Genomic DNA, 23,659 nt, shown 5'->3' with positions numbered 1-23,659 from the left:
AATGACTGCCCATGTCCAGGAAGGTTGTGGGTGCTATCCCCAGTAAGAATTTACAGTGCCCCATCCACTCGTCCAGGTTCCATCTAAACAGTGTCATAGAGTGCTCTGTTTCACATGAATTGACAGCCTATTCCAAAGACGTGACAGTTGCTGGGAGATAAACCTGCCCCTCCAGCACTTCCTATTCAAGTCGCAGGACATATTTAGGTCCCTGGAATGTGTAACTCTAGTCCCGATTGATTTACAGATGTGCAGCAGATTCATTAGGTTTGGGTTGGAGATTGCTCTGTAAGCCAGGCATAAGTGTCCCCTAACAAAGTCTATACGATATAGAGTATACTGACAGGAACTTCAGTCAGTCTAAGGCACATGATGAAGTCCCTTTATCTTTGTTAGAAGGGACTCTGAGGTCTTTCCAATTGCCGCAGGTGCTTTGTACAGTACATGCCAAAAGGGGGGGGGGTTATACTCAATTATGGGCCTGATGAGTGACGAGTATAGAGGGGTTAAAACTTCCTTTGCTCTAGAGGCAATGCCTTTGCTAATCAGGTGTGCTACACAGAAAGCCTTCCTTACTACAGTAGATACATGGTGGTCAAAGTTAAGGTTGCAGTCTACTTGTGATCCCAGATTCCTTACCAATTCGTTGCTACATAGGGTACTGTTAATTTGATAGTGTGAAGGGACATTGTTTTTACCAAAGGGAATGATGATGCATTTCTTTGCATTCAGTTTGAGACTGTGACTAAGACATCAGTCACTGGTCTGCATAAGACCCTCCTGAAGTATACTGACATCATTTGGAATTCAATAACTGTACCTAGTTTGCAATCATCCACAGACTTGTTCAGCCAGAGCCCCTTAGTTTTGACCTGAACTTCTAAGTATATACTAAACAGTAGTGGGCCCAGCACTGATGGTTGATGTGGTGTCACCTACTTTGACAGTGTGTGACTAGTTTGTGAGCCAGTTGGTAACCCATCTTACAAAGGGGTTTACATACAGTTTACTAAGGTTATCGGTAAAGCCTGAGTGTGGGATTGTGTCAAAGGCCTTTGTCAAGGTATGTTGATGTACAGACTTGCCCTCGTCAATGGCCCTGGTCACATTTTCAAAGAAATCCACCAGGTTTAACAGGCAGGATCTGCCCTTGATGCCAAACTGGGTCAGTTCCAGGGTTTGAAAGTTGCCTTTGTCATTACATATGAGGTCCATGGCCTTACAGATGACACTGGTCAGACTTATTGATCTAAAAATTCCTCTGGCCTGTTGCTAGGCCACCTTTATGGAGGGAAATAACTGTTGCTGTTCTTCATTCTGCAGGAACAAAGCCTGTGGATAGGCTATGACTGAATAGGGTACTTAATGGTGATGCTAGTTCATGTTTCAGTTTGTTTTAAAGACAACCTGGGATGCCATCTGGTCCCAGACAGGTTATGATTTTTTTTTTTTGTCTTAGACAAGGCTTTAATGACCTGTTCTTCTGATATGCAGGGTAGGGGGAAGTTGAGGGCAAGGTTTGTGATGAGTTTGGAGGGGACAGGGGAGTGAAATATTTCACCAAATCTGTCTGCTATCAAGTTTGCTATCTCTACAGGATCAGTGTGTGTGATACCATTAGTCATTAGTTTGGCACATGCTTGGGTCCTACCTTTTAGGCTACATACATAGTTGTAAATGGCCTTATGGTATTCCTTGGATGTGATTGCTAGGTTTTTCTCAACGGTACCCTTAGATAATTTGACATGTTGTCTTATCAGCCTGTTGAAGCTGAGGAGGGTACTTTTCCATTGTTGGGGCCTTGCCTTAGTTTTTTTGCACAGCAATTTTTTGCATTTGTTGTAAAGTTGGTTGATACTGGATGTCCAACAGGGTGGCTTGTTTTTACTTGTGGCTCTGGCTTTGATTCTGTCTGGAACAACCAAGTCTATACACTTATAAAAGTGTTCGCATATATATATATATATATATATATATATATATATATATATATATATATATACATATACACACACACACACACACACACACACATATATATATATATATATATATATACGCACACACACACATATGTATGTACAGAACTCCAGGTAGCAGCTTCTAGGATGTCTCTGGTAGGGGCACCTCTGAGAAAGGCTGTAGAGGCAGATGCAGCCCTGGTTAAATGGGGTCTAATCCCCTGTGGGATAGGTTTTCCATGGTACTTATAGCAGAAATGAATGCAATGGCCTATCCACTTAGAAATGGTTTGCTTTGAAATAGTCTTCCCCTCTGCCCCTGCAGCAAATGCCACCAGCAGTTGTTCAGATTTCCTTTGAGGTTTAGTCCTGTCCAAGTAAAATCTAAGTTGTCTGTGTATATCTAAGGAGTGCAGTATCCATTCCCCTTTGTTCTGTAAATTAGAAAAGAAGGTTGGCAAATTAATGGATTGATTAAGAGCCACACTGGATACCACCTTGGGCATGAAGGAGGGATTGGTCTTGAGGGACACTCTGTTCGCATGAAAGATGATGAAAGGCTCCACTGCCATAATGGCCTGTAATTCAGATACCCTTCTTGATAAAGTGATAGCTAAAAGGAAAGCTGTTTTCCAAGAAAGGAATTTTAACTCTGCACTTGCAGCTGGCTCAAAAGGAGGAAGAGTGAGTTTTTTTCAATACAAAGTTAAGGTCCCAGACTGGAGTTGGAGCTCTCCTGGGTGGTCTTAAGTTTTTGGCCCCTCTGAGGAACTGCTTGAGCAGCGGGTGAGAAAAGAGGGGTGGTTCTGTGTTGTAATAAGCTGAAATGGCTGAGGCATGAATTTTGATGGAGGAAAAGGAAAGGCCCTTGTGAAGCATCTCAGTTAAGTATTGAAGAATCTGAGGTAAATCGGGTGCTGCTGTGGCCATCCCTTGAGTTTGGTTCCAGGCACAGAATCTTTTCCATTTTTCAGCATAAGATTTTCTAGTACTAGGCCTCCTTACCTCCAAAATGACATCCAACACTTGTTTACTGAGGGAAGGTAACAGAGAGATTAGGTAATTAGCCAGGCTGCCAGGTTCAGGGTTTGAAGCTGGGGGTGCAGAATCTGGCTCTCCTGCTGTGACAGCAGGGTAGGGGTCTGAGGCAGGTGCCATGGGGCTAGCAGTGACACACTGCGCAAGAGGGGGTACCAGTGTTGGTGTGGCCAGTCTGGTGCAATCAGCATCATCCTTGGTTTGTCCTGTATGATCTTTAGTAGTACTCTGTAGAGGAGAGGCAGAGGAGGAAAAGCATAAACTGATAGATTTTTCCAGCTGAAGGACAGAGCATCCACTTTCCAAGCTTGTTTGTGGGGAGTCCTTGTGCAGAATTTGTCCAACTGGTAGTTCTGGGGGGAGGCAAACAGGTCTATATCTGGGCTCCCCCATTTGTTTATCAACATGTTGAAAATCTTTGGTTCCAGTTTCCACTCGTGTGGGTCCATGAGATTTCTGCTTAGTTTGTCTGCCAGTGTATATAGTTTTCCTGGCAGGAATTGAGCCTGTAGATGCACTTGGTAGCTCAAAGCTGTGTTCCACAGAGCCATGGCTAGTCTGCAGAGGGGGTAAGAATGGGTACCCCCCCTGCTTTTTTATGTACCACATAACAGTGGTGTTGACCATCTTTACCATTAATTGTCCTGGAAGAATGTGGTCTTTGAAGGCTGTTAGAGCATTCTGTACAGCTAACATTTCTTTTTGATTGATATGCAGGTACATTTGACTTGGGTTCCATTTGCCCTGAATGCACTTCCCTGCCAAGTGAGCCCCCCATGCATAGTCTGATGCATCTGTTGTTAGGGTTTGGGTGGCAGGGGGTAGAGTGAATGGTAGTCTCTTGTTTTGGTGGCAGACCTCTGCCCACCAAAGGAATTCTAACCGTAGGCAAGGTATGATAGTAATCATTGCTTCTAGATCCTGAGAATGTTGACACCATAGGCTTTTTAGATAACACTGTAGTTTCCTCATATGCAGTCTTGCATATGGAATTAGTAGAATGCATGAGGCCATGAACCCCAAGGCTTGCAGTATTTGCCTTGCAGATAGCAGGGTTTTTCTGGCCACTAGTTTGAAGCTGTCAGATGAATTTGTTTCTCTGGTGTGAGGAAAGCCATCTGGGAAGTTGTGTTCAAGGTTGCACCCAGGAATATAATTTGTTGACAGGGTACCAGATGTGATTTATTTTCGTTTATGGTGTACCCCAGACAAGTTAGCACCTTTTGTACAAATGCCAGATGATTCAAAAGTATGTCCTGGCTTTCTGCCTGAATTAGACAATCATCCAGGTATGGGTATATTTGAATATTTCTTTGCCTGCAAAATGCAATGACTGGAGCTAGGCACTTTGTGAATACCTTGGGCACAGTAGATAAGCCAAAGGGCAGTGCAGAGAACTGATAGTGCATGTAGTAGCCTGCTTTGAAGCGTAAATATCTTCTGCAAGATTCCCTGATTGGTATGTGCAGGTCGGCTTCCTTTAAATCCAGTGTTGCCAACCAGGCATCTTTGCCTAGCAGAGGAAGCAACTGTTGAAGAGTTAGCATCTTGAATTTTGGAATCACCAAAAAGGTGTTTAAGATAGAAAGGTCCAGGATAGGACACCATGAGTTGTCTTTTCTGGGTACCAGGAAAAGTCTTGAGTAGAAACCTTGCCCCTTTTCTTCTTCTGGTACAGTTTGAATAGCCTTTATGCTTAAGAGAGAGAGTACTTGCTTTTGAGCCTCTGCCCACTGATTTGGGGGTAGATCTGGCCAACCGTTTGGGGTTGGTAATGTGTGGAAGTGAAATCGGTATCCTTGGGAAACTATATTTAAAACTCATTTGTCCTGGGTAATGAGTTCCCAGTTTTTTCCTGCAGAGCAATCTTTCCCCCTAAAGGAACAGTAAGTTGAGAAGTGCTTGGAAGTTTTAAAGTTAAGTCATTGAGACAGTTTGCCATAGGGGGAATCTTACTACTCCCTGATTTGGAAGTGGGAGCCCCCCACTGCTTAATCCTGTGCATAACCTGGGACAGAAGCATGGGTGTTCTGTTGGTTCTGGGTTTGGACTGAGAAGGCCGGGAAGAGGCAGGAAAGGATCAATTCTTAGAGGGGCATGCCTACTAAATCTTGGAGGGTGTACTTGTAAGAAATCTTTTAACAGTTTGCATAGATTTAGCCTTTTCCTCCATCTTTTTAAGAACTTCTGCTTTGTTGCCAAACAGGTGGTCCTGATTTAAGGGAGCATCCAGCAATTTAGCTTTAACATGATCTGGCAAGGACTGCTCCTTAAGCCAAGCATGCCTTCTAAGTACAGACCCAGTGACAGCAGCCTTGAAAGATGCCTCTAATGAATCAAAACCACACTGCAAAGTATGTTTTCCAACCTGTTCAGCAGAATGCATTAAATCCTGTAAATCCTTAATTTCAGCACAGCCAGGAATCAACATCATTTTCTGTTTAAGCAATCCAATAATATGCTGCCGATATTTAACATATGAAACTGGCAATATAAGGCCCTAATGGCCAAGGTTGCAGAAGTTTATACCTTCTTACCCCATCTATCCAGTGCCCTGGAGTCTCTATCACAGGGGGTAGGATTTTTGGCAGTAGTAGCCTTAATGCTCTTGGGTCCCTGTGAAATGGTCTCAGGATCCGCAACAGGGTTTTTAAAAATGGAACTTGAGAGAGTCAGGAACCCTATAATATCTATCGGGTTTTCTGTGAGCAGGAGGTAAAGAGTCAGGGGCCAGCTTGATTCTAAAAAGGCATCATCAACAATGTCTAGTACAGGAGGGATAGCTAAAGGCCTGTGCTGGGGCAGGAATAAGAAATCCCTAAGCCTCTTTTTAGAATCAGAGTAATCCTGGCTTTCCCAATGAAAATGCTCCCTAAGAGTATGCAAGGTTTCACCAAAAGAGAAATCCTCTGAGGGGGAAGCAGAGGGAATAGAGTCTTCTGCATTAGAATCCTCACAGGTAGATAAGGGTAAATCTTGTTCATCAGTGGAAACAGAAATTTCAGAATCCTGGTCAGAAACATCATAAGCAATTTCAGTCCCAGGTCTCTTAGAGGGGGAAGGTTGGCTTCCACTGATTAAAGTAATAAGGTCTTCAGCCATTCTTATCATTTGTTTTTAAGGCATAGAGGCCTGACCATGCAGTCTGGGCATCGGTTTTCTAGGCATGGTTCAAGATTTAGGCCTTGAAGAAGAAGATGGCATTGGTTTAATATGCAAGTCAGTAGGCCTGAATACACCTTCAGGAACTGGTGCCTGCACAGCGGCTCCGGACCCATCCAAGGTAGAAACATCCGCAGGTTGCACAGTTGAAGCATCTTGCGGACTCCGAATGGGTCTCAGGAGAGGCCTGCGAATCTGAAGTAGCAGGTATCAGGGGCTGTGAAAGTGCCTCACTGAGTACCGGCGAACTGGCGACTGGCTTAGGAAAAGCATCGTCGGCAGCTTTGGACCTAGGCGGGCTGTCTCTGTCTTTATCTTTGCATTTTTTTCGGAATGTTGGTAGTCAGATGGATAACCAAAGACATACCTGGATAACTGAACTGAGTACCAAAATATTTAGAAGCGTAAATATACCGATGACGGATAGTTCGTTGCTTAAATAAGGCACAAAACCGACAGCGAGGTACATCATGGTCAGGGCCTAGGCAAGGAATACAGTACAAATGAAAATCTTTATGAGGTATTTGCTTTCCACAAGAAATACAATTATTGACTTTTACTGACATCGGTTTAGAGCAAGAAAAAGTTTCCTCAACAGGGTACTTAGCTTTAGTTGAAGACTTCGGTTCTGAAACTTGAAAATTAAAATTTCAGGAGTTGGCCGATTGGCACTTGTGAACTGCTTCTGCTTCGGGCACCACACGGCAAGAAACACTGATGTAATGGCGTTGGCTGCATGCTTTATACCCCTGACTACCTGATGTCACAGAAGATGAGACAGCAACCGATGAAGGACCCAAGACTTTGATAATCAGGCCGACTGAGGGCTACTGCAAGCAGATAACCCAAATGTGATGACTGCAACAGTGAAACACAAACATTCAATTTTTCAACTTTTTATATCTGCACATTATGTACCCATAGATCAGTGCAATATGGAGAGTAAGGCACTCCGGTTTTATTCCTTTTGGTTTATCTGGAAAAAAATCAATATTAAGACAAAGATATTTTACTGTTTTCTGCTCAAATTCATACTTCTTTTCATCAATATTTGTGTTAATCTATGCCACTTAAAGGATTCTCTCCTCTTGTCTTTTTTATTACATTTCATATTTGTACTGTACTATATCAGAGACACAAAATACATTTTTAGTTCTGTAAATATCTTTATTTTGGCTTATGTCACTCCAGACCATCTTGTTATACATAAAAAAATGTTTTTAACACTGCTCATTTTGCAGTTACTTAAATTTATTCAAACAAATCTACCAGAGTGAACAATACTTTCCTTAAACATTTGTTTTGGGGACAGCAATTGTACTTAAAATGCACATTTTTTTTCACACAGATGGTATGACATTGATGTGTCATAATGCATTGTGGTTCATATGGTGGCTTTTTCCACTCCAGTAACAGTTTTCAAATTTTCAAACCAATATGTGAATAAATCCCTTAATGTTCCAAGAAAAGTAATGCAGAAGTAAGCATGTTAACTCTCTTACTGCCCATGCCGTCAGAATACTGAATGCAGACCCTTGGTACAAATACATTTCTTTCTAGATTTGAAAAAGATTTACTAAGGAACACATTTTGAGTGATAACACCATATGTTAGTACTTGTCACACTATTAATAAAAGATATGACATTTTCATAATATCTTCCACATAAAGCTAGCAACCAAGCAAGTGTACAGTGTATACATAAGGCTCAGAAGTCTAGAAAGTCAACAAACAGGATAGAACTTTGCTGCTATTATTTATTTACGTTAGGCAGAATTCAAAACAGATCCCTCCAAAGCAGGTCCAGATGGTGAATGAGTGTTACCATTACTCCTAAGCAAATAAGTCTCTCAACAGATCGCAACAGCAGCAGAAGTCCCACATACAATTAGCAACTCAAAATATGAATGAAGCAACAGTATTTTTTGGGGGTTTCCAACAAAATACTAACTAGTGTAATAAGTGTGTGACTGTTGAATTCTAGTATTCAGTAGTTAAAAATGCATATTTTCTGCTGCACTAATAACAGGACAATTCCCTAATGCTGTCAAATATTTCTAAGCTAATGTCTCTTTTTTATCATTGTATATAAAAGGGTAACATCCACAGGCCTGCTAAGATGAATTGAAACATTATTGCTGTGTCTGTGTTAACATGAAGAGATTAATGGAATGTAGTCCTAACTATCAGAGGCTGAGAACATTGCTCACACAAAATCTGCTACTGGTCACAAGAAGCAATACAAAAACTATATGGCTGCCTATTAAGACCAACTTTCACTACCTTCCAAAAGCAAAACATATGACATAATAAAATAAAACGGTATTATATTTTCATTTCTCAAACCATATAATAAAACGGTAGTATAAAGAAAAACAAAAAATCTACAACCTATGACTGGAGCACTACATTTAAGTGATACTGTGGTCTTTATTTAAAGAAAGTGTGGGGGGGGGTTGTTTCTGATGACAGGTGTGTATGTGCCTGTATTTGTGTTTCTTACACACACACACGCACACACAAAACACAAACATACATGCATTTACACAATGTCTGAAATTTCCAGCCTGGAAGAACTACACAAGAAACACTTCAAATATTTTTTGTCTTAAAAAGAAAATAACATATTTTAAACTCTGTTACTTATAAAGGAGCAGAACACATTTCAAAATGTATGATTCAAAACTAGTAAGGACAAATAAAAACTACTGTTGCTGAAATACTGTACACACACTACCTTTTATCTACTGGCTTTGACGGGTAATACTTTAAGTCGTGTCTATGCTAGACTTAAACTAATTTTTTTGTGAGTGCTTTTCAGTTTCTGGGCATTTCCCATAACACTTGTTTGTCAATTAAACATGTACAGCACACTCTAAGAAAAAAAAAATGAAGTATAGAAGATGTTCTGGTGGAAGTACCTGTTTTCTGATAACACAGTACTGCAAATTAATACTAATTTACCCTTCACAGCCATCTTCAAAGAAGGAACACAAAATACTGCATGGATGGTGAACATAAAGATGGTTCACGAAGGATACATTGCAATGTAATTTATCAAACATCGTTTCAAATGTTGATTAACCATACTGAATGAATCTAGTCTTGTTGAGCAAAGGCTGCTTCCAAAATAAAGTGTTCCCTGTAACAATGCAGCCCCATTTACATGCATACAGAGGACTCTGTTTTATACAACCCTCTACTTTGCACAATCAACTCGGATATCATGGAAAAGTTCAATTCCCTTGTTGCAAAAAACACTCTTGGATTGCAAGGGTGATACAGCATTGGAAATGTCCTAATAGGCAACACACAATACCTTAGATGAATAAATTAATATAATGTTGCATTACTTTGCTTTGCACATTAGTATATAATGTTTTTATCCCAAACAACAATGTAGTCTTCATTCAACAAGACTGCTTTCACTCAGCTGGGGTTAGCTGTAACATCCCTTGACAGAATATAGTTTGACAATGATTGACTCAAAGGATATTCATTGTGTAGTATTACAAAATAGCATAATTTGCCTCCACTATATCAGTATCAGTACTCCATTGTCCAATACAGAGAAAATGGGCAGTATCATTCTCAATGCTCGTCTACAGACTACGTAAATCTTTATTTACATGTTGGTCTTTTTGAACCACGGTGTCCAGTTCAGAAGTCCAGTACCCATGGCCATACGTGCAGAAGGACCCAAAGCCACCTTAGTGGAGCTGCGTGGAACATTTAGAAGCCCTGTGCCTCCCTGGGCAGAGCTACAGTGGGTCTGAAGGGTAATGGATGATGACCTCTCTCTCTCCTTTTCTGTGATCAAGTGGTGATCTAAAAAAGGAATAAAAAACAAATCACTGACGCATTGTAAGCATTCTGTATGGTTAAAGCGCATACAATCTTAAGCTAGGTGGAGACTTACAAAAGCCAGTTAAAACATGAGAGGGTAAGAAAATAACTCAACCCACTAAGTTTCTTACATCATCAATTTCAGTCCAGACAACCAGAAGGAATCTAAGCATAAGGACAACAAGCCAGTTTATAAGCCATCCTTTACATCTATACATTTTCATTACAGCACACCTATTAAGCATGCTGTACACGTTTACTTTATATTCAGCATTTCAAATATAGTGACTAAAGAATGTTTCATTTTCCACACTAATCTAAGTGATGTTTAAATAGAAGTTATACAAGTACAAAACTTGATATGCAATAAGGTCCACATTTGTTAACCTCTAATGATGCAGCAAGCATTAGGACTACTCAGCAGATGAAACTTTCACAAACTACCTGGATGTTTCTCCCTTCCCATGATGCATTCCACAGCTCTCAATCTCTAGTTATTCTGTTATAGCACTGAGCTCAGGAACGAAGAAGAAAATGACAGAGGAAAGAAGAGAGAAAATGCTGAATAAGACACATTATGGACATTACTAAAAACAGATCTTCTTACATATCTATCTCTAAAGTATGTTTATAACCTAGGTCCGTCTTTGGTACCCTCCAGAACAGCAGCTAATATTCCAAAGTTGGCCACCATCATGAGAATGTACAATGGACAGTAGTAACCCTGAAGGAATATCTGGATCTGGAAATAATTTCCACCTTAAAAGGCTGTTCTATGAAGAGCAGTTTTCAGCTGCTCAAATGTCATCAATAATGGCATTACAAAAAAAAGGCATGAGAAGTAGTTATTTCTCTAATGGAATGTGCTATGCCCACTACAAGAATAGAATTTCCACCTTTGTTGGATCAGAATTCAATACAATTAGCTAACCTTCTGGAAAGTGTGTGCATAAAAAAATTTCTTACCAGGTCTAGATTTTACAAATTGATGCCAACTGGTCACTGCTGCAAATAAATTTAAATTTGTCCACAAAAAAATCTGAGTTGCCTGTGAACATCCAAACAATGAATAAGATATTAATTTCTGTTAGAAAATTCAGAAAAAACAGGCAGATTGGCTAAAATCTGATTTTGTGATGACTTTCTGCATAAACGACATGTCTGTGCTAAGAATTATGCTGTCTTTATGGAAGAACGAAGAAGTACAAAGGCTTGATAAAAATATTTTCAAGAACAGGAATTTCAGATCTGGCAGGCCAGATGGTTTAGAAGGGGGAAGCCATGGTCATTCCTCCGTGCTTACTTTTATAGCATTTAACTTCTTTGTCAAGTTACCTGAATCTGTACTCACACTGTAAGTCAACATCAGCTGTGCTGTGGATTATACCCAAAGACTTGACACAGGCACTTTAGCAAAGGAAAAGCAACCAAAAACAGAAAACCTTATGGTGCATTTCCAACTTATCCTAACAATTGTGCTTAGTGTTTTACACTTCTAGATTTTTCTTTTTTATATCCATGTTAAGGCAGGAGCTATCTCTGTGGCTGCTCTTTGCTTGACTCTATTTTAAAGCACTTCTATCTCAATAGATACATTAAAGTGGTGGAAAAACATACATTGCTTTGCTGTCATAAAAGAAGTTATGCTCTTACCATAACATTCCATCTGTGTTGTCGAGCTTCATTGATTCTTGACAGTTGGGTTTTGGTTCTGTCCTTGGAACTGACTCAGCTGATATAACAAGCTTGTGCCAGCCAAAAACTCTTGAGCTAAGGCTACCCCCATAGTGCCCCTCTTCCCTTCCCTTCAGATCAAGTTTTGCTCATAGAAATAAAAAGTGGAAGCTTTGTCTGAGCAACTGCCCTACGGGAAAACCAGGACTAGTTCCAAAACTTCAGGAGTCTTTGGAGAGGGTAGATGGGTGGGATGTCAAGAATGAATGAAGATTGACAACACAGATGGAACGTTATGGTAAGAACATAACTTCTTTATCTGATGTTGTCAATCTTCATTCATTCATGACAGTTGGGACAGAGTCCCTAGCTACTTTGTGTCCCGAGAGGCCCTATGGAAGGATATTCCTGAGCACCAAAGAGCCAAATGATGCTCTTCCCCTGGAGATCATGTCCGATTTGTAATAAGTGATAAAGGTATGAAGGATAGCCTAAGTTAGCTGCTGCACAAAAGTCATCCATGGAAGCTCTATAATGAAAGGCCACTGATGTGGAAATGATGTAGTAGAATGAACCTTGACTTTGGCTGATATTTATTTTATTCTGATCATAAACAAAGGTGATGCAATTTCTCAACCATTTCGATAGTGACTTTGGAAACTGCTTTGCCTAGTCAAGTACCTGAAAAGGACAGGAACAATTGGTCCAATTTCATAAGTGATTTTGTTCTATCTAGGTAAAAACGTAATTGTCTGTGTACATCCAAAAAATGCAAACAATATTCTCCTTTGTTTGAAAATTTTGGGAAGAAACCTGGCAGGTCAATGGGTTGGTTAGTGTTTGAGTCGGAGACAATTTTGGATAGAAAAGAGGGGTTAATCCTAAGGGATACTCTCTCTTTAAGAAAAATGATATATGGGTGTTTTGCACACAATGCCTACAATTCTGATACTCTCCTGGCTGAAGTGATGGCTACCAGGAATAAGGTGTTCCAAGATAAAAATTTGATATCACAGGTGGCTCGTGGCTCAAAGGGTTGACGAATCAAATTTGTAAGACTAATGTCAAATTCCAAGGTTCAATGGGCTCTTTAAAAGGTGGTTTCAAATGCATAACTCTCTTTAGGAAGGTTTTGCAAAGGCCACAAGATATCAGGGAAAAGTCATCAAAGCCATTGTGGAAATTTGAAATGGCAGCTAAATGAATTCTAATAGTGGAAGCTGAGGCTCCTGATTGGAGTAAAGTTGATAAATATTATAACACCTTATTAATCGAGGCTGAAAAAGGGTCAACTCCTTCTCCTTGAAACCAGATCACAAATCTGTTACATTTACTAAGATAAAATTTCCTGGTGGATGGTTTATTAGAAGCCAGAAGTATCTTTTATACTGGGGAAGATAGATTATTCTGCCTGGCAATTACTGGAAGTGGAGGTACCAAGCAGCTAGCTTGAGACTTTGTAGGTTGGAATGGACCAGCCCCTACAGATGGTACAACAGTCCCGGTGTTGGGTCCAGAGTCCATGGATGGTGACCTAGGTGAGGCCACAGAAAAAGGAACCAGACTTGATGGGGCCAATAAGGTGCAATGAGGATCACTTTGCTTCTCAACCGTTGGGCTTTCTTCAAAAACTCCCAGGGGCCAATCGTGCAGAAGAGCATCCCTCAGGGACTCCCCCTGAGGGGGGATTAGGGCAAAGTAGCTGCTGCATTTGTGGTTTGTGGGTGATGCAAACAGATCACTGTGAGGCTGACCACATAGACGAAAGATCTCTGCCGCTACAATGGGATTGAAAGACCACTCAAGAGGCAGGTGAATACATCTGCTCAGTTTGTCCGCAATCATATTGGAATTCCCCAGAATGTGCATTGTTATTAGAAAGTGCTTGGAGGCGAACGCCCACTGCCATACTCTCAATGCTTCCTGACATAGTGGATAAAATCTGGTTCCTCAGTGTTTGTTGATGTACCAGACAACTGATATGTTGTCTGACTGGATATCAAATGTCCCCAATGGGAGGGCAGCTTGGAATGCTTGCAACACTAAAAGCACCACCCTCAGTTCTTTGACATTGATATGCAAATTGGTCTCTGAGGGAGACCAAGTGCCTTGGACTGTCTTTTCCTAAAAATGACCCCCACCCCACCCCACCCCATCAGGGATGTGTCCAAGATCACTACGGTCTTGGGCTGAGGGGGTGAAAAGAGGCGATTCCATAACTCCTCTTCTGGATTCATCTACCAATTCAGAGCCTGCTTGCATCGATTGGTTATGCGGATTGGATAAGATATCGGATGTGTTAACAGAGACCACTGTGGCCCAAGGAGACAATGAAGCAGCCTCATGTGGTACCTCGCTAGGGGAACTAGGGTGATTGTCACTGCCATTGACACTAATAGTTGTAAGACTAAGTGAGTTGTGAATATGTCTTGAGAGAGTATCACTTGGAGCCGTGACCTTAAACTTTGTAATCTGTGAAGAGGCAGAGCAGCCACACAGGATCTCATCTTGAAAGTTACTTCGATTAATTCTATGTTTTGAGTGGGTACCAGTTTTGACTTTTCTTTGTTTACTGAAATGTCTAAAAACTCTGCCAGCTCTAAAATGCAGTATATGGTGTGAAGCAGTAGATGCCTGGTGGGGGTGGTAAGGAGCCTATTGTCTAACTAAGGAAACTCCTGGAATCCTTGCAGCCTTAGATGAGTTGCTACCACTGTCATACATTTGGTGAACACCCTGGGGGCTGTGGTGACACCAAAGGGCAGTGAGCGAAATTGGTAATGACTGGCTCCCAGCCAGAAGTGGAGGTATCTTCTGGTGTGCTTGTCCATTTTTATGTGGTAATACACATCCTGAAGATCTATCCAGCACATCCAATCATCTTTCTCCAAAAACAGAAGGCTAGACTGAACCGTGACCCTCTAGAATTTTGTCTGTTGAACAAACTTGTTCAAAATACCGATGTTGAGAATCAGCCTCCAGTCCCCCATCTCTTTTGGCTCTAAAAAGAATCTTGAGTGAAATCCAGATCCTATTTGGTCTGGTGGGACTGTTTGGATGACTTTTTTTCAAGCAGCTTTTGAATTTCTTGAGCTGCTGCATCCCTCTGACTGGGTGGAACATTGGGGATTTGCCTTTGTGGCATTGGATAAAGATGGAAGGGATATGGTAACCTCTGGTAATTATCTTGTGCATCCAGGAATCTGACATTATTGAATGCCAGGCTAAGTGGTGCAGAGAGAATCTTCCCCTGACTGCCTCCAGAGGTAAGCAATCGGGCCACTCCTCAGGAACACTGATATGGTTGCCCAGAGAAAGAATCTCTGGAGCCCTGATTACGTGGGCCCCCTCGGCCACAGGAGGGGTGTCTTCCTGATGAGTTCCCCCCTCTGCCCCAGGAAGAAAATTCACCACATGTCCCAAAAAGGCCCTTGAGACTTTCTGAACATTATCTTTCCACCCCTCTGATTCCTGGAATCGGGTCACTGAGGAGTGGAGAAACGTATGCCCACAACAGAAAGGGTCCTTCCATCCTTCTCATACCTGGTTAATGTGTCTTTAACTTTTGGGCCAAACAACGAGGTAGCATCAACCGAAGCATTAACAAAGGAAGATTTGAACGGGTCTGTGAAATCACACAAGGGCATCCAGGTGTGATGTCTCAAGACAACGTCTGCACCTGCTGCTCTGGCCATCCCTTTGGTTGTATTTGCAATCAACTGCATGGACAAGTTAGAGATGGATTCTACACTCACTGGGAGGCAACCTTATCATGTACCTCATCAGACACTGCTCCTGCTAGAGTCCCTGAGAGCTCAGTGATCTGGTCCATTTGAAGATGGGTGAAATGTGCCAAGACATTCAACGACCGTATGGCAAAGTTTGTTGAAGCACATACCCGCTTCCCTAATCTGTCCAACATCTGAGACTCTCAGTTTGGAGAATGGACAACAGGACTCTCCTCTGCGAGTTCCTTCTTTGTGGCCTCCACCACCACCACCATAGCATCTACCGCTAAACCCTTGGACCAGTGGGGTTGATCCTCTGGGGCAGAGAGAATTTTGTCAAGACTCTGGGGGATTGGCTTTATAGTGTCAGGTGCCTTCCAAGCACACTGCAGGCTGAGCTTGACTAACTTATCTAGAGGCGGGGTCACCCAGGAAGTAGAAGGTCGGGCATGGAAAGCCTGCACGAAGACAGATCCCTCAGAAGGGTTGGTGGGCTTCCAGTCGCCCCTCTGCTTTAAGATTTCTAGGATGTCTCCGAAGGAGACATCTTCAGAGGGTGACCAAGGGGACCACCCTTCCGCTTCATCGTAATATGTATCCTCAGTGACAGATTCTTCTGGAGAATCAACACGCTTCCTCTTGCATGCACAATCTCTTATGGGGATAGCTCCTCAAGAGGAAGGTCTGAGGAGGACTCCTAAGAGAGAGTACCCTGCAGTAGGGTGTCTTGCTGCCATCATGCCCACTGAACCAATGTAGTAAATTGTGACAGCTGCGAGTCAGAGGATATATAGATGCGACATTCTGACGGAGTAGGTGCCTACTTTGACCCTGCTGAGGTGAGTGCTCTCTCCATAATCTGAAAGGTAGGCCTACCTGAAGAGGGATGGGAACCCAGAACAGAGAAAGACAACCTTGGAACCAGGGTCACACCCCACCCCAATGAGCCCGCCTCCAGAGAAGGAGCCGTGAGAGGACTCGAAACTGTAAGAGCAACCAGAACCGTAGACAGAGCCATGGAAAAAATTGTTGCCGAACTAGGGATTCTGGAGCTGGCAGCCAAGTCACGGTCCCATGGGTCAGCTCCAATTGAGTCGAGGTCCACAGAGTGGGTTCCGGGATAAAGGTGAGATCCACCACCCAACGTCTGACTCTATATCCAGCAGTACCACCTGCTCTCCTCCAAACATGGATTCTGGCCTGGACAAAGTACTATGACAGCACTTTGGTCCCTAAAAGATGACATCCTGCTAAACTCTGAAAGTGGTCTCCTTAGAGGTGCCCTATTATAAGACCTGCATTTGACCTCACTGTCTAAATCTTTAAAAAAAAAAAAAAACCTGACATGGGTATTAGTCCATATGCCGCTTCCTGGTTTAAATACTTCCTCAAGCTATACATTTCAGAGTTAAAATAGTATCCCCCAATCACAATTTGTACCTATTACCAAAGGTGTACTACAAGGATCCATTACTGCCCCTCGCCTCTTCTCCATATTCATTAACAAACTTCCTTGTGACCTCCACCATCTCCCAATTGATGTGGTCATTTACCAATAAGGTCATTCTCACACCAACATTCAATGTCAACTTCAGTCAGACTTACCATAAACTACTTCTCAGCCCCACCAAGACCAAAACTATGCTTTTTGGAAATCCACAGAAAATGTACCAATCACCTGACTCTTTAAATATCTCTGACCTACATAACCATGTAACAGAGACACCTTCCCCATTCAAATGCCTAGGACTATGGCTTGATCAGTCACTAAGCTTCCATTTCCACATAGACAAAGTGATAGCCAAAATAAACTCCCTCCTCTTCTGGGACAAAACTATCTCCCCTTTTCTATCCCAACCAACAATAAAATGATAAAAAGGATCCAAACCACGAATGAAGGCGAAATGAGCTTTATGTACAAGCGCTTTCATCTAGAAAATATAATAATGTTAGTATTAAACCAGTTTTGCTAGCCAAAACAGCTAGGGTTTAATACTATTTTATTTTAGGGATGATTCAGATTTTCATTCATGCCTATGTTTTGTTCCTGGTTAGGGTTAAAAGTAATTTATTATTATATTTAGATATCATCATATACATAGATTTTTTGTTCTGTGTGAATTGTAACATGTTTTTTTAAAAGTTTAATTGGATGTTGCACGAGGTATTATATAAGCATTCTGTAGCACCTGTGTTTTATGTATCTGACGAAGTCTTTTCTAGACTAAAGCGCTTGTACATAAAGCTCATTTCGCCTTCATTCGTGTTTTGGATCCTTTTTATCATTTCATTGTTGAATTGTGCCTTTTGCTTGCAAACTTTTTGGTTTTCTATCCCAACCAGCCAGAGCAGCCACTGGTAAAAGAGTTTCCCTTTCTCAACTTGAATATGGGCTCCCAATTTTTGTTTCTGCCTCCAAGAAAAACACTGCTACACTCCAGACTATCTCTAATAGCATCTGCCAATTCATTACAAACACCTTTCTGTGATCATCACTTTATCACCAGAGGAAAAGTCAAATGGCTTCCCATAAAACAAAGATTTAACCTACTGTTTGGATCCCAACTCTACAAACTACTCCAGCTCCACACATTTACTCCCCTTGAAGCTAGACTTCATGGAAAAACCTTGTGATTCTTATAAACATACCTACAAATATTTCAGGCATGGGCATTAATGCCCTTTTAGACTGCCAATATACCAAAGCAATTGTTCCCATAATAAGCGTCAAGGCTGTTCTTAAAAATATCTAATCTCCTGCTTGCTTTAATGTAAGTTGGTTATCTACTCCATGCATCAACTGCTTTCTCATAGAACCAATTAGTACAATTCTCATTTCTATAGAATATTCTACATAGGTTGTCTGATGATTCTCTACTACTTTTTGATAACCCCAAACATTCTCAGAGGTAGTTTTCTGTAAATGCCCTACATACCTGAAGAAGGTCTTCACTTAAATATCTGTATGAGACACTGTACAAGTTCAGAGTATTTTAGTCTCTCATAATAACTTAAGTTTTCAATCCATGGATGCCCTAGTATATTTTAACTAAACCGTTTCCAGTTAACTCATGTTAATTCTCTTATAAGATTTCCATATTGTTATTCCATACTCAAGTTTGGGTCAATGTAACTAACAAACAATGACTTCATCATTTCTGATTTCCCAGACTATATAATTTTATGTCACCTATAGTTCTATAACTATCCTTAACCAATTAGTTGATGTGATTAAAAGAAACTCAAAGCTGGATCTACCCATATACCCAGGTCCTAAAATGAATTTGCAGTTTCAATCACTGTGTGCTATACTAAATATTCACCTTTCAATTTATGTCCCCCAAATCTCATATGCTTAATTTTTTATATATTTATCAGCATATTGTTTTCCTGTGCCCAAATGGTCCATTTAATCAAGTTCTTTTGCAGACATGCCAGATCTGTAACACATGTAACCATTTTACTCAATGTCAAGTCACCTGCATACAGACAGTAGAACACCTCAGATGAAAAAGATAGACCTGAAAGATAAAATCTAAACAAGTATGAGCCAAGGACAGAGCCCTGCGGGACAACATGACAGTAACCTTGAATTTCACATGTCCAATTGCTGTATGATACTTGCCATGTCCTATTTGTAAGCCAGTCAGCTATCCTTCTTATCAAGAGTACATTAATATCTAGTTGTTCTAATTTATTGATGGTGCATGACCCTGTCAAATGCTGAAGTTACATCTATGCAAATTACATTACAGCACAATGCTTTGTTCACGTGCTATTATATTGTTATAGAACATCATGTTACTAGTAGTTATAGATTTATTTTCAATATATGCATGCTGATATATGGTTTCAAGTCCCAACCTTTCCAATGCTGACAATAATGTTTCAAATATTACATTCTACATTATTTTTCCAAAACATTAAAGTAAACATAAAGGGCTGTATGACTCTAGGTTTGTCCTACTCCCCCTTTCCCTTAAACACAAGTTTAACAATTGCACGTCTCCAATCTTGAGGAACCTCCCCATATTTATATGACCTAGTAAATAATAGATATAATGGTTCAACATGGCTGCTCACTGAGTAACAGCTTAATTTCAGCTCTCCCAGTGTGAAAACAGAAACTCAGAAAAGACAGCCAGTGAAGTTGCCATTTTGGGTAGATTTTAGTGACTGGCTAGTAAATGCACTACCTGGATGCTATCAAAAAAGAAATTCAGAGAACCTGAAAGAAAAATCAATCACAAAAGGTGAGGAGAAAACACTGACTGGGAAAAATTCTGAAGCTATTCAGCAAAAAGCAGTGTAAGCTCAGGCTTTGGTGCAAGACAGGACTTCCAGTAACCTATAGGAAAAAATAAGTCAAATGTACTCAGAGCTGATTAAAATAAACGAAACACTGAAGGAGTATATCAACTCAAATAACGAAAGGATGGAAAAATGGAAGAAGCTTTAAAAAAAGTTATGCACTCACCATAACGTTCCATCTGTGTTGTCCATTTTCATTCTTTCTCAACTCTTTGGTTCGGATCCAATCCTCAGATTCGACTTGGCTGCTTCTTCCAGATTGCAGAAGCACTGAAACTCTCGAGCGCCTCCCTTTACTCATAATGCCCTAGTCACAGTACATATCTCAGATCTAGTTTGCTGTCCATAGACCTATGGAGTAGTGAAGAATCAGGAAATAATGGAATCTGGGGCTCAAACAAATGAACAGCAGCTCCTCCGATATCTTTGATCTTTCCAGGAGTAAAGCAAAGGATGGGGTTGGTGGGAGGAAAGTTGAGGAAGAATGAAAATGGACAACAGACAGAATGTTATCTTGAGTGCATAACTTTTTTTTATCTGATGATGCAGTTTTCATTCATTTCTCAACTGTTGGGACAGAGTCCCTCACTACCTAAATTCCAGGAAGACTCTAAGGAAGAATATTCCTGAACACTGCTGAGCCAAAGGCTGCGCTTCCCTTAGAGACCAGATCCAATTTGTAATGAGGAATAAAAGTATGAGGATTAGCCCAAGTTGCGGCTGCACAAATATCACCCAAGGAAGTTCTAAACATAAAAGCTGAAGAAGTTGCCATGAACCTGGTAGAATGGGCTTTTGGTAGTTTTAGTAAAGGCAAACCCACTTTTTCATACACAAAGGTAATACAATCAGTCAACCATTTGCCTAAACTCACTTTAGAAACTGGTTTGCCTAATTTTGATTCAGAAAACGAAGCAAATGTTTGTTCAGATTTCCTCAATTCTTTGGTCCTGTGAAGGTAAAAGTGTAACTGTCAGTAAACAAGTGTAACATATATTTTCCTTTGTTTGAGAAATTTGGAAAGAAGACTGGAAGGTTGATAACCTGATTAATATCAGACTCTGACACCACCTTAGGTAGAAAGGAAGGATTGATCCATAGAGACTATCCTTATGAAAAATTAAATAAGGAGGTTCAGAAGAAAGAGTCAGAAGTTCAGAAAGTCTTCTGGCAGAAGTAATAGCAACTAAGAAAATAGTCTTCTAGGTCAAACATTTTAGTTCAAACTTAGCTGATGGTTCAAAGGGGGATTGGATTAAGACCTGAAGAACAACATTTAAATTCCAAGGAGGAATAGGATCCTTTAGAGGAGGTTTAAGTTAACAGGTTCCTCTTAGAAAGGCTTTGCTAAGCTTGAAGGAAGCTAAGGTTAAGTTATTTACTCCTATATGAAAGTTAGAAATGGCTGCTAATTGTACTCTTGACAGTTGAGGAACTAGCCCCTTCACTGAAAATTGTATATAAAAGGTCCGGAACCTTTGAAATCGGTGCTGAAAATGTATCAAAATTCTTTTTATGTGGCCAAAAACAAAGCTTTTCCATTTACTTTTGTAAACTTTTCTAATAGAAGCTTTGTGGGATGATAACAGAATGTGACATACAGGGTAGGAGAGCCTGGGCTGTCTAGCCAGCAATGGAACTAGAGAAACCACATAGTCAACTTGAGACCTGAAATGCCTGAATGAGTCAGGTTTATTGGATGAGACAGTAGGTCTGAAGTTGAATCAAGAATCCAGGGTGGATGTAGAAGATGAGGTCAAAGCAAGGGAAAACAGATCTGATGAGGCCAGTAAGGGGCAAAGAGGATAACTGTGGTCTTCAACTAATGCTTTCTGGAGAAATTTGGGTATTAGGAGTAATGGGGGGTAATCGTAAAGGAGTCTGGAGGGCCAGATGTAAGGTAGAGCATACTTTGGGGACTCCCCCACTGGGAGATCAGGGCAAAGAAACTGCTGCACTTGTTGAGAGGAGATGCAAAAAGATCACAACATAGTTGGCTCCATCGACAGAAAATCCTCTCCACCACCTTTATGTCGAGAGACCAATTGTGAGGCATTAGAACAGACCTGCTTAACTTGTCTGCAATCATGTTGGACTACCCCAGAATGTGTGCTGCTATCAGAAAGCAACTGGATGAGATTGCCCATTGCCAGATTCTTATAGCTTCTTGATAGAGAGAGTAAGGTCTGGTTCCCCCTTGTTTGTTGATATATCACACCACAGACATACTGTCTCTGAACTGCAATAGTCCCAGTTGGGACAGTGTCTTGGAAGACCTGCAATGCTAGAACAGCTCTCATCCCCAAGACATTGATATGCATGTTGGTCTCTTCAGGGGACCATGTGCCTTGGACTGTCCTTCCCTAGCAGTGCCCCCCACCTGATCTGAAAATCATCTGTGGTCACTGTAGCCTTGGGTTGAAGGAGAACACTGACTGGAATGGATCCATCATAGAAGGTAATTTTTGCAAGCTTCTATTATTTTGACTTGAATTGATAAAGTCTGTTAATCAACAGGCCACTCAGTTGCAAGTGTCAAGTGAAGGATCCTCATATGGTACCTTGCCAGTGGTACAAGAGTGATTGCCGCTGACATGGATCCCAATGCCTGGAGTATCTGATGAGCTGAAAGAGAAGAGCTTTGAATGATCTTTTTGATCTGGAACTTAACTGTTTGAATCCGGGACAGAGGGAGAGAAACTATTTGAGTGACTGCACTGAAAAAAGCACTGATGAATTCCAAAATCTGGATGTTGAGGATAATATACAGAGTTTATACAATACCATTTTCCCATTCATCCCCTCTAGAATCAAAAGTTGAGATTTGTTGTAACGGACAGAAATTCCCAGATGAGAGCAAAACTGGAGTAAGCAGTCCAGAGCTTGAATTAGTTGATGCCTGGTTGGAGTGGTTAGGAACCAGTCATCCAGATACAGAAACACTCTGAATGCCCGCAGTCTTAAGTGAGTTGTAACTACTGCCATACATTTGGTAAATACCTTGTGGGCTGTCGTGAGACCAAAGGGAAGTGCTCTGAATTGGTAATGACTGGCTCCAGCTGGAAGTGTAAATATCTTCTGGATCTTCTGTTTATTTTTATGAGATAGTATGCATCCTGAAGCTCTATCAAACACATCCAGTCATCTTTGTGCAGAAAAGGCAGAATGGACTGAACTGTGACCATCCAGAACTTTGTATGATGAACCAATCAATTTAGTTTGCTGAGAATCAAGACTGGTTTCCAGTCCTGTCTTATTTGGCACTAAAAAGAATCCTGAAAAAGTTATGGACTCTTTCTGGTCTGGAGGAACCTCTTGGATGACTTTTTTTCTAGCAGCTTTTTTATTTCTTGTGCTGCTGCTTCCCTCTGATTGGGTGGAACATCAAGGATTTTGTTTTGATACTAGAGGGGATGAATGGGAAAATGGTATTGTATAAACTCTGGATATTATCCTCACCATCCATGTATTTTTTATAATTCTAGCAAGGCTCTCTGGTGCAGGGATAAACAACCCCCAATAGCCACCAGAGATGGACAATTGGACTTCCTTTTCAGGAGCACTGATAGGATCTGTCAGAGAAAGTATCCCTAGATCCCTGGTTATGCGGACCACCTCTGCCTGGGGATGGCATCTTCCATTTGAGTTCCCCCTCTACCTCTGGGAGAACTGCCTCCATGTGAATCTTGGAAGGGACCCTGGGATTTATTGAACCACATTTTCTGTATGCCTCACTGGTTCCTAGGAAAGGTCCATTGAGGGATCAAAAAACATATGCCCACAGTATACAGGGTTTTCCCTTTCTGCTCACATCTAGACAACATGTCTTTTACTTTGAGGAGGTTCTGTCAAAGAGCGCATTGAAGAAATAAGATTTTAAGGGTTTCACAAAGTCACATAATTGCATCCAGGCATGTTTTCTGATGGTGACACCTTAAA

At 41.1% G+C, this 23,659-nt stretch overlaps 1 protein-coding gene across 2 annotated transcripts in view; it reads right to left on the bottom strand.

Annotated features, from left to right (window-relative positions):
• Window positions 1–7,320: 7,320 nt before the first annotated feature.
• LOC122813545 (tudor domain-containing protein 5-like) overlaps window positions 7,321–23,659 on the bottom strand; it is a 981,502-nt gene continuing 965,163 nt past the window's right edge. For both annotated transcript variants that reach the window (XM_044085920.1, XM_044085921.1), the window contains one exon: window positions 7,321–9,989. In XM_044085920.1, the coding sequence (XP_043941855.1) occupies window positions 9,787–9,989 (203 nt within the window). In that variant the 3' untranslated portion in view covers window positions 7,321–9,786. The remainder of the gene's footprint in view (window positions 9,990–23,659) is intronic.

This window comes from Protopterus annectens, chromosome 10.part0 (assembly GCF_019279795.1).
Source record: "Protopterus annectens isolate FY-2018-M chromosome 10.part0, PAN1.0, whole genome shotgun sequence".
Taxonomy (NCBI): Eukaryota; Metazoa; Chordata; order Ceratodontiformes; family Protopteridae; genus Protopterus; species Protopterus annectens.
Note: the sequence above shows the minus strand (reverse complement) of the source record. Positions and strands in the feature narration are given on the sequence as shown.